General features: G+C 44.2%; 1 protein-coding gene across 2 annotated transcripts in view; it reads left to right on the top strand.

Annotated features, from left to right (window-relative positions):
• Window positions 1–10,585, top strand: part of slc7a14a (solute carrier family 7 member 14a) — a 24,021-nt gene extending 13,436 nt beyond the window's left edge. For both annotated transcript variants that reach the window (XM_083547899.1, XM_083547900.1), the window contains exons 3-8: window positions 1,285–1,521; window positions 1,981–2,198; window positions 2,926–3,072; window positions 4,104–4,312; window positions 5,754–6,637; window positions 7,854–10,585. In XM_083547899.1, the coding sequence (XP_083404025.1) occupies window positions 1,285–1,521; window positions 1,981–2,198; window positions 2,926–3,072; window positions 4,104–4,312; window positions 5,754–6,637; window positions 7,854–8,167 (2,009 nt within the window). In that variant the 3' untranslated portion in view covers window positions 8,168–10,585. The remainder of the gene's footprint in view (window positions 1–1,284; window positions 1,522–1,980; window positions 2,199–2,925; window positions 3,073–4,103; window positions 4,313–5,753; window positions 6,638–7,853) is intronic.
• Window positions 10,586–10,917: the final 332 nt, after the last annotated feature.

Here is a 10,917-nt window from a genome sequence, read left to right on the forward strand (position 1 = left end):
ACGCCTGCTAGATGGCCCCGGAACTCAAAATCTGATCATAAAAGCAACAGCTTCAAGCACCATGGAGTTTATGTTTAAAAAATCCGGCAGGTTCTGACTTATGAAATGAAGAGAATAGACTTTTGGAATAATTTATTCCACATTTGTGAACACAAATATATTAAAACATTTAAGTCGGTAATTGTGACAGAGGTTAGTCCAGCAGAGAAGGTCCAGACCTGATGGTCCACCACTGAGTGGTCTAGAATGTGGTAGAAAGTACAGTAGAGCGTAATAAGAAAACGTGGTACAGTCTGATCAGAGAACATTGTGGATATTTCAGCGTATGGTAATGAACATCTAACGAGGGAAACTGAGATTTCCTGTGATCTTATTCAGAATCAACAAAAAACTAGAAACAATGGAACATCGTTATCTACCCATGGAAACACACACACACACACACACACACACACACACACACACACACACACAGAGGAACACTCATTTATTCTGCTGTTATCTATGAGGTCTGAGCAATAAAACAGTGAAGTCATAAAAGTGTTATATTTCTCCTCAGCTAAGATGTTCAGTGTTCATACAGAACAAACCCTGGATTCTCATTCCCTCCTCTCTTTTTGGTCAATAAAAAAGCTCAAGTGTGTGATGGCTACAGTCTCCAGTGTTCAAGTTCAAGGGTGACTGCTGTAGGAAAAACTCCCTTAGATGTTATGAGGAAGAAACCTTGAGAGGAACCAGACTCAAAAGCAGAACCTCATCCTCATGTGGGTGACATCAAGAGTGTGATTATAGTCTTTAAACACTACAGAACACTGGAGAGTGAGAACTAACATGAGCACTGGAGTGTGTAATTATGACTGATGATCTTTCTACAGTCTTCTACAGTCATTATGGTTATAAAACTAGGAGCTGCTGAGCAACTCATAAAATAGCTCAACATCTGAGATCATCACAGATCCAACACCAGCTTCTCCATGCCAGAGCCTTTAAACACTCAAAGAGGTCCAGTGTACAAACTCCACATGAAGTGGGATCCAATTGGCACTGGTACGCCTCTAGATGGTTCGGGATGTTTGCGGCATCTACTTCTTTAAAGGTCCACAATCTTCTTGAGGTGGGACGTGACTGGAGCTGGAGGGACCTCAGGAAGCCTCGGGATGGGGAGAGAAAGAGAAGCAGTGTAGAGGAATTAGCGTAGCTGCTGTTCATGATATTAACAGCACAAGTTGATCATGTGTTTAATCAGATATGTATGCGTTATAAATGTTGTGTGTTCTCCTGCAGGAGTGTGTTATGCCGAGTTCGGGGTGCGCGTCCCGAAGACGACGGGTTCTGCGTACACCTACAGCTACGTAACGGTGGGCGAGTGTGTGGCCTTCTTCATCGGCTGGAACCTGATACTGGAGTATTTGATCGGCACTGCGGCCGGAGCGAGCGCTCTGAGCAGCATGTTCGACTCGCTCGCTAACCACAGCATCAGCTCCTTCATGATCAGCCATGTGGGCACGCTCAGTGGCCTGGGTGAGAGAGAGAGACAGTGTGTGTGTGTGTGTGTGTGTGTGTGTGTGTGTGTGTGTGTGTGTGTGTGTGTGTGTGTGTGTGTGTGTGTGTTGAATCAGTATATAATTTATCCATATAAGCAAAACAAGCCGATCAAACATTTCCATGGTTTTGTAGCAGATCTACTTTCTGGTGTATTTATACTAAATATTCCAGCAATTGATGTGGGAAAGAACACATCTGTTTCCTGTGGATAGGCCACGCCTTTTTCCTGTAAAAACAAACCATTTGGTGTACATATTTTCCCCTGGATGTGCATCTAAACGCTGACCGAACACTGTTCCTCACTCGAACTGATATGGTCAGGTTTAAGATCAGACCTAAGAGTAAGTGAGACACTTGTTTTATTGAACTGTGAATTGAATGTAGCTGTAACCCCCTGGTAGCTGCAGCTTCATCGCCTGCACCTGTTATTTTCAGGTAAAGGTGAGGAGGCATATCCTGACATTCTGGCCCTCATCATTGCCATCCTCGTCACAGTTATCGTGGCTTTGGGGGTGAAGAACTCTGTAGGCTTTAACAACGCCCTGAACATCATCAACCTGCTCGTCTGGGTCTTCATGATGATCGCCGGCTTTTTCTTTGTCGACAGCTCCAACTGGGACGAAGGACGATTCCTTCCATTCGGCTGGTCAGGGGTAAATACACCTGTGAAATACCTGGAAAACACCAGTAACATACCAGAGGCAGCCCTATAACACATCTGTAACACGCCTGTAACATTCCAGCAGCAGCACTATAATACATCTGTAATACCTCTGTAACACATCTGACACATATCAGAGGCAGACCTATAACACATCTGTAACACGCCTGTAACATTCCAGCAGCAGCACTATAACACATCTGTAATACCTCTGTAACACATCTGACACATATCAGAGGCAGACCTATAACACATCTGTAGCACGCTTGTAACATTCCTGTAATACAACTGTAAAATACATGTAACATACCAGAAGCAGCCATATAACACATCTGTAACACACCTGTAACATACCGGAAACAGCCCTATAACACATCTGTAACACATCTGTAATACACCTGTAACATTCTAGAAACAGCCCTATAACACATCTGTAAAGTACAACTGGAACATACCAGGGGCAGCAACATAACACATCTGTAACACACCTGAAACATAACTGTAATATACCCGGATAACATCTGGAATATACCGCAGCAGCCCTATAACACATCTGTAACACACCTGGAGCAATCCTACAATACAACTGTATTATACCTGTACCGGTCCTCTAGTACACATGAAACATATCTGTAACATGCCTGTACACACCTGTAGACTCCGTGATGCGTGTGTATTATGATGATGGGAAATGGTGTGAGGTGTGATGGTGTGTGCAGGTGATGCAGGGAGCAGCCACGTGTTTCTACGCCTTCATCGGCTTCGACATCATCGCTACGACAGGAGAGGAGGCCAAGAGTCCAAACACCTCCATCCCCTACGCCATTACAGCGTCTCTCATCACCTGTCTCACTGCCTACGTCTCTGTGAGTACACACACACACACACACACACACACACACACACACACACACACATTTGAACACAGCCCAGCACACACCTGCACATACCTACTCACACACTACTCACACACACAACTGAACACAGCCCAGCACACACCTGCACATACCTACTCACACCCCCCCCACCCCACTCACACACACATCTGAACACAGCCCAGCACACACCTGCACATACCTACTCACACACTACTCACACACACAACTGAACACAGCCCAGCACACACCTGCACATACCTACTCACACACCCCCCCCACCCCCCCACCCCACTCACACACACGCACACATCTGAACACAGCCCAGCACACACCTACTCACCCCCCCCCCCCCCACACACACACACACGCACACATCTGAACACAGCCCAGCACACACCTGCACATACCTACTCACACACACACACACACACACACACACACACACACACACACACACACACACACACACACACACACACACACACACACACACTCGCATCTGATCACAGCCCAGCACACACCTGCACATACATACTCACGCACTACATACACTGGATACACTACAATACACACACCTGCTAATATGTACCGGAAAAACTTATACTCACTTACACACCTGAACACAAACCTTCACACACCTTCATACACAACTACACAGCACGTACCTGCACACCTGCAATTACACACACCTGGACTCACACATTTAAGCATAAACACACACACACACACACAGCAGGATAAAAAACAAAGCCCATGTACTCACACCTGTACACACACTGGATGGATTCGAGTTGTGCAGTAAAGTTTCATTACAGATCTTTCCTGTCTTCTTCATCTCCAGCTGTTGTCCTATGTTCACTCACTCTCTTACACCTGTGCTAATGATGCTAATGATGCTAATCCAAACACGCCTGCTCGCCTTCACACATTCCTGCGAGAGAAAGTCGCTAATTAGCAGCTGTGGCTATTTCAGCATTTTGGCTAATTTTACATATGAGCATCTTCTCCATGTCGTATAGGTGAGTGTGATCCTCACCCTGATGGTGCCCTACAACCTGATTGACGCCGACGCCCCACTGATGGAGATGTTCTCTCAACATGGCTTTTACTCAGCCAAGTACGTGGTGGCTCTCGGCTCCATCGCTGGACTGACCGTCAGTCTGCTCGGCTCGCTCTTCCCCATGCCTCGTGTCATCTACGCCATGGCCGGGGACGGCCTGCTCTTCAGGTTAAACCATCAACCTGGTCCTGGTTCTTTGCTTGAATTTCAATTATTGAATGTTTTTTAATTTAAAATAGAGACTGTTAGAATCTGAACTTATTCAGAGGCGGAGTTACATATATTAATTTTGTGATGTCACAATCTCTCAAAACTCTAATTCTAACTGTGAAAGTTAAGACACAGTGTAAAATTAAAATTAAAACTGAATGCAATGATTTGCAAATCTCACAACCCCATATTCTCTATATAATAATACAAAAAACATAAAATGTTTCAAATAAGGATTTATAAAAAAAAAAAAAAAAAAAATAAGGTCATTATGAATTTGATGGCTGCAACACGTCTCATAAAAGTTGGTACAGGACCATGTTTCCCACTGTAAAGCATCACATCTTCTGTCTCTATACATCTGGGAACTGAGGAGAGCAGTTGCTGGAGTTTTGGAAGAGAAATGTTCTCCAATATGTGTCTGATACAGGATTCTAGCTGCTCAACGGTTCTGGGTTTCCTTTGTTGTGTTTTTTGTTTCATGATGCTCCAAATGTTTTCAAAATGTGAAAGTTCTAGACTGCAGGCAGACCAGTTCAGCACTCAGACTCTTCTACTACGAACTCATGCTGGTGTAATAGATGCAGTATGCAGTTGGCATTGTCCTGGTCAGATACACAAGACCATACCTGGAAGATTCTTTGAATCATTCTCCTTTTAATGATATTACGCACTGTAAAACAGGAGCATTATTCTGAAATTGTTCCACACTTTGTAGACAGTCTTTCCACAATTTATTTTGGTGAGGCTCCATCCATCTTTACTTCTGAGAGATTCTCTAAGATACACTATTTATACCCCAATCATCTCACTGACCTCATTAGATATAAAATGTTTCTCCAACTGCTTCATTTCAATAACATTTACTTTTTCCAGACTTTTGTTTCCCCGTCCCAAATTTTTGAGACGCGTTGCAGCATCGAATTCAAAATGACCTTATTTTCTCTGTGAATTGGTACATTTACTTAGTTTCAACATTTTACATGTTTTCTGTGATTTACTGTGAATGAAAAATGGATTAATGAAATTTGCTAAATCTGTTTTTATTTACATTAAATAAAAACACCGTCCCAACTTATTATTTTTTTTTAGAAATTGGGGGTTTATAAAAGAATGACATCATGAGAACAGAAAATCTGGAAAAGCTGTTAAATTAGCTAGCTAGATGGTGGTAGTGATAAACCTGGTGGTTGTCATGGCAACATGAATTATTTAACAGGTTTTCCTAAGTGCAAATCGAGACAAAGTGTTAGCTAGTTCACCAGCTGTTAATTAGTTAGCTAAGCTAACATTAGGGACAGCAGAAAGACATGGAGCGTCTCAGGCTTGTTGGGAAACAGTGGGACTGTAATCTATCGTGTCCCAGGCGATGTTTTCTCATGTGCGATGTGCATTGCAGGTTCTTGGCTAACGTGAGTTCGTACACGGAGACGCCGGCAGTGGCGTGTGTGGTGTCGGGTTTCCTCGCCGGCCTTCTCGCCCTGTTGGTGAGTCTGCGCGATCTGATCGAAATGATGTCCATTGGCACGCTGTTGGCCTACACGCTCGTCTCCGTGTGTGTGCTGCTGCTGCGCTACCAACCTGAGAGCGACATCCACGGCTTCGTCAACTTCCTGTCTGAGCAGGAAGTGGCCAGGAAGAGGGAGAGCGAAGAGAAGGACGAATACGAAGAAGGTGATGAGTACAACAACGATGACAGTGGCGGGTGCATCTCAACAAACACGTGCGGCGCTAAGAATCTCCCTTCGCTAGGCGACAATGAGATGCTAATCGGCAAATCGGATAAAACCAAGTCAAGCTATGCGGCTAATCATCCGAACTACGGCACTGTGGACAAATCGACCGGGATCGAGTCTGATGACATGGAGAATGTGTACGTTCAGAAGATAAAGAGGCTGATGGGGCCTCGTTATTACACCCTGCGGATCCGGTTAGGTCTTCCTGGAAAGATGGACCGTCCTACAGAGTCCACTGGAAGGACAGTGACCCGCTGCGTTCTCCTGCTGTTTGTCCTCGTCTTCGCTTTCTGCTCACTGATCACCTTTGGCGCTGGATTTATCACTGAAGGACACTGGTGGGCCGTGACACTGCTCGTTCTGCTCGTCATCTCCATCTCGCTGCTCGTCTTCATCATCGTGCAGCAGCCGGAGAACCCGAAGCGTCTTCCCTACATGGCTCCCTGCGTGCCGTTCGTCCCCGTTTCCGCCATGTTGGTCAACATTTACCTCATGCTCAAACTCTCCGGCATTACCTGGATCCGCTTTGCTGTCTGGTGCTTCATAGGTGAGAAACGTTACCATGGTAACGTCATGAAAACAGATGTGCTAATTGTTGTGTTCTCTTGTTCCTGGTTTTATCTTTTCTGCTTCTTACACAAGTCTGTACATACAATACAAACACACTCACATCTACCACACACCTGAACACATACCTGCTCATACACACCTCTACACATAATAACACACCTTTATATACTGTAAATGTACTGTGTCTGCACACACACACACACACACACACACACACACACACACACACACACACACACACACACACACCTGGACACAATTATACACAAATACAAACTATACACTCAAATATACACACCTGTAAACAGCTATACACACCTACACAACTATACACACCTACACACAACTATACACACCTACACAAATATACACACTTACACATACCTACACACCTACACACAACTATGCACATCCATTCTCACCTACACACAAATATACACACCTACACACATCTATACATACCTACTGTATAAACAGCTATACACACCTACCCACAAATAAACACACATACACACAGCTATACATACCTGCACACATCTATACACACCTACACAACTATACACACTTACACACAACTATACTCCCCACACACAGCTATACACACTTACACACAACTATACACACCTGCACACGTCTATACACACCTACACAAATATACACACTTACACATACCTGTACACACCTACACACAACTATACACAGCCATACTCACCTACACACAACTGTACACATCTGCACACAACTATACACACATGTATTTAGCTATACACACCTACACACAACTGAACACACCTGCACACAACTATACACACCTACACAACTATACACACCTATATACAGGTATACACAACTAAACACACCTACACACAGGTATACACAGCTATACACACCTACACACAACTATACACACCTACACACACTTACACACAACTATACACACATTGATACACATCCATACATATGTATACACCTGGACACACCTATACACAGCTATACACAATTATACACACACATTGATACACATCCATGAATGTTTATACACATCAATACACAAATATTTTTCACCTGGAAACACCTATACAAACCAATACACAAATAAACAACTGTACACTGATATACAACACATACACTCACCTGGACAAACCTGATACACACACACACTTGTTCTGACTGTGTTTGTACTCCGCACACAGGTGTGTTGATTTATTTCGGCTATGGGATGTGGAACAGCACGCTGGAGATCACCGCTCTGGAGGAGGAAGCTCACGCCAGCACATACCAACGCTACGATATGGGTGTGGACGACAACGTCGCCGTCGACGATGACCTTTGCCCTCCAGGAGACCGGAAACCTCAAAGCAGGACCGAGAACCAGGAGCGCAACTCGAGCGACGTTTCAGATCCCAAAAAGCCCTCGTCATCCCGCAGTAAAGTTAAAAACAAGAACATGAAACCCAGCTTCGAGGCTCTGGTGGTGGACGACGAACTGGACGAGCCGCTGGAGTGAAACCTGGTCCACGCTGACGGACTCTTGGGCTAGATGGTTCACTCCAAAGTTTTATCTATTTAGCTATTGATCTGGTTTTCTTCTGTGTTTTTAATTTACCTACAGACTGAAAAACGAATGATTACCTTTTAACAGTCCTACTGCGTATCTTTGCACTTTGCTTGCTCTCACACACTCCAAAGACACACCTTTATCACTTTTTTCTTTTCTAAAATTCAATTTTTTCACTGTAAAGCCTCCGTAATTAATGTTATTTATCACATGCTAGCTAGCTCGCTAGTTCTAACAGCAGAAACATGTCAGAAGGTTGCGACGAAGTAAATACGTCATTCCGCTAAAAAGTTTCTAAAACATATTCTGCATTAAATGCGTTAGGATATGATTTAGCAAACTAGCATCCTGGGATTAGCCCCCAAACTGGTAAACAACTTTCGCTCACTTCCTGTTTACTTCCTGTTCTGTTTAGTGTCCAGGAAGCTGAGGAAGATCTCGGCTACAATCAGAGAAAAAAACGTGTGAAACTACGTGAAAGCGTACCACAGCTTCAGCTTTACAATTGGAAGCTCAGAGCTTTGAGAATGAACCGTCGCCTTTAACCCGCTGATTAGTTTCCAGCAAATTTCCACTTTCCATTTTTTGCCATAACCAACACCATCGCAGTGCTTCTGACTGTTTTTAAAGAATCTCTTATCAGAGTCTTGTTTCCTTCTGACATCTAGCCCAAGAGGTGGCGCTGTGAGCATCCGCGGTGTGCTTGTGATTAGTGCCTTCATGCGTCACGGTGTGTGTGTGTTTGTTCACGCCTGCTCATGCTTACCCACACCTGAATCTGTGTGTCTTCATTATTTTTCCGTCCGAGGGAAAAAAAAACTCCATGACCCGTAGCGTCTTTACTCATTTCCAGATGTTGAATCATTTGTGCCTGTTAGTCTACCATGGTCCACCATTTCCTGCTAGCGTTACACAAAAACCCTTCCCCCCGATCTCATGCCGCTTTTACACGAACTCAATCGAGTTTGTGTCAAAACATCGGAACATAAACTCCGCCCCGTCTTTCTCAACTTCACCAATCATACGAATGCACAAGCGTGAGATCGAAACCCAGGGAATTCGGCACGTAGTCAACGGACCTGCGATGTTTCGCTCAGCGGTAAACGCTTTGATTATACCTGAGCTTCCCTCACACACCAAACATCTGACTGGTTGTTTCTCCAGGCCCAAAGCTAAACTCATTCCACCTTAAAAAGTCTAACCATTATTTTTCAGTTTCACACGTACTGGCCTGGGTTTCGGAAATGCTACGCTAGGATTGTGAATTTGTGTGTGTGTGTGTGTGTGTGTGTGTGTGTGTGTGTGTGGGGTTCAATTCAGTTGTGTCGCATGTAGAATGTGAAAAAATTACTTTGTGTGTATTTGCATGCGTTGGAAAAAGAAAACGGCCAAATCATCTCTCCAGCTGCGATTAAATACTGATCTTAATTCTTCAAGTCCCCTCGGACGTGTGAACGGCTGCCGTGGTGGTGTTCGGTGTTGAAATGAAAGCAATGAGATCAAGAAAGCCACGGCCTGGTTTTAGCCGGTTCCACTTAACAAAAAGGGGTGGGGAAAAAACATAAGGGGGCTGGCTTAACTGAAAAGAGGCGGGGTTTGTTGTAGCTATCGGTCATAGTACGGAAAACTGAAATCAGGCGTTTGTTTTATTCGGGTTATTTTCTTTCACAGCTGTTCTGCTAACGATGCCTTTTTTTACTTTGCTAAAGAGTGACATTGTGTAAGTTTTATCCATTTCTGGTCACATCTCACGGAGCCGCTGAGTGAAACGTTTTCACGTTGATCCTCTGTTTGTATGAGGGAACTGCACAAGTTTATTAGCGTTTAGTTAGCGTGTTAGCGAGTTAGCATGCCTCACTTTAGAGTGAACGAAGGGCGCGCTAAGCACTCGGTTTGGAACACAGAGTGTGTAAACGACGTGTTTTAGACGTGAACATCACGTGCGGTGATACTGACTGAGCTCTGCGACGGGAGAGGAATATTTTATTACAGATCTATTTTTAAATATTTAGCCACTGTTAGCGCTAAGACACGTTTCATTCGCTCTGCTTCGTGTTGACTGTGTGTGTGTGTGTGTGTGTGTGTGTGTGTGTGTGTGTGTTGTTCGGCTGAGATCGGCTTCCCGGTGTTGTTGTTTTTTTGTGCATTTTAGATGTAAATGTGAAATGATTTTTAAAGAAAAAAAGGAGAAATGATTACTCTCTCTCTTTTCTCTCTCTCTCTTTTTTGTGGTCCTGCTACCGCATCCCACTGTGTGATGATGTTGTCATGGCAACAATAGAAGCTGTTTGTTTGTCATTGCAGACGTGGTGACGCGTCGCTCTTTCACTTGCCTGCCGTTGTTGAAATAAAACACTGACCTGAGTTCACGTCCTGATCTCCATCTCACACCTCCTGAAGGGGTTAGCTAACATCCCAGTGCACCAGTGCTAGCGTGTACACGCTGTCACTGGGCTGAAAAATAACACAAACAATATGACACAATTCTCTTACCTGAATAGACAACAGTGACGCGTTAGCTTGTGGTTAAATCAAAACAGGTGCACTTTGGATCACACACACACACACACACACACACACACACACACACACACGTGTCTCATGGTCATTGCTAATTCGGTGATCAATGTCGAAGTATGAATTAGCGAGATTCATGCTGTTGAAGTGAATGACTTCCATACACTTCCATGCTAAGTGTA

The sequence above is a fragment of the Silurus aristotelis genome (assembly GCF_946808225.1).
Source record: "Silurus aristotelis genome assembly, chromosome: 8".
NCBI classification, from domain to species: domain Eukaryota; kingdom Metazoa; phylum Chordata; class Actinopteri; order Siluriformes; family Siluridae; genus Silurus; species Silurus aristotelis.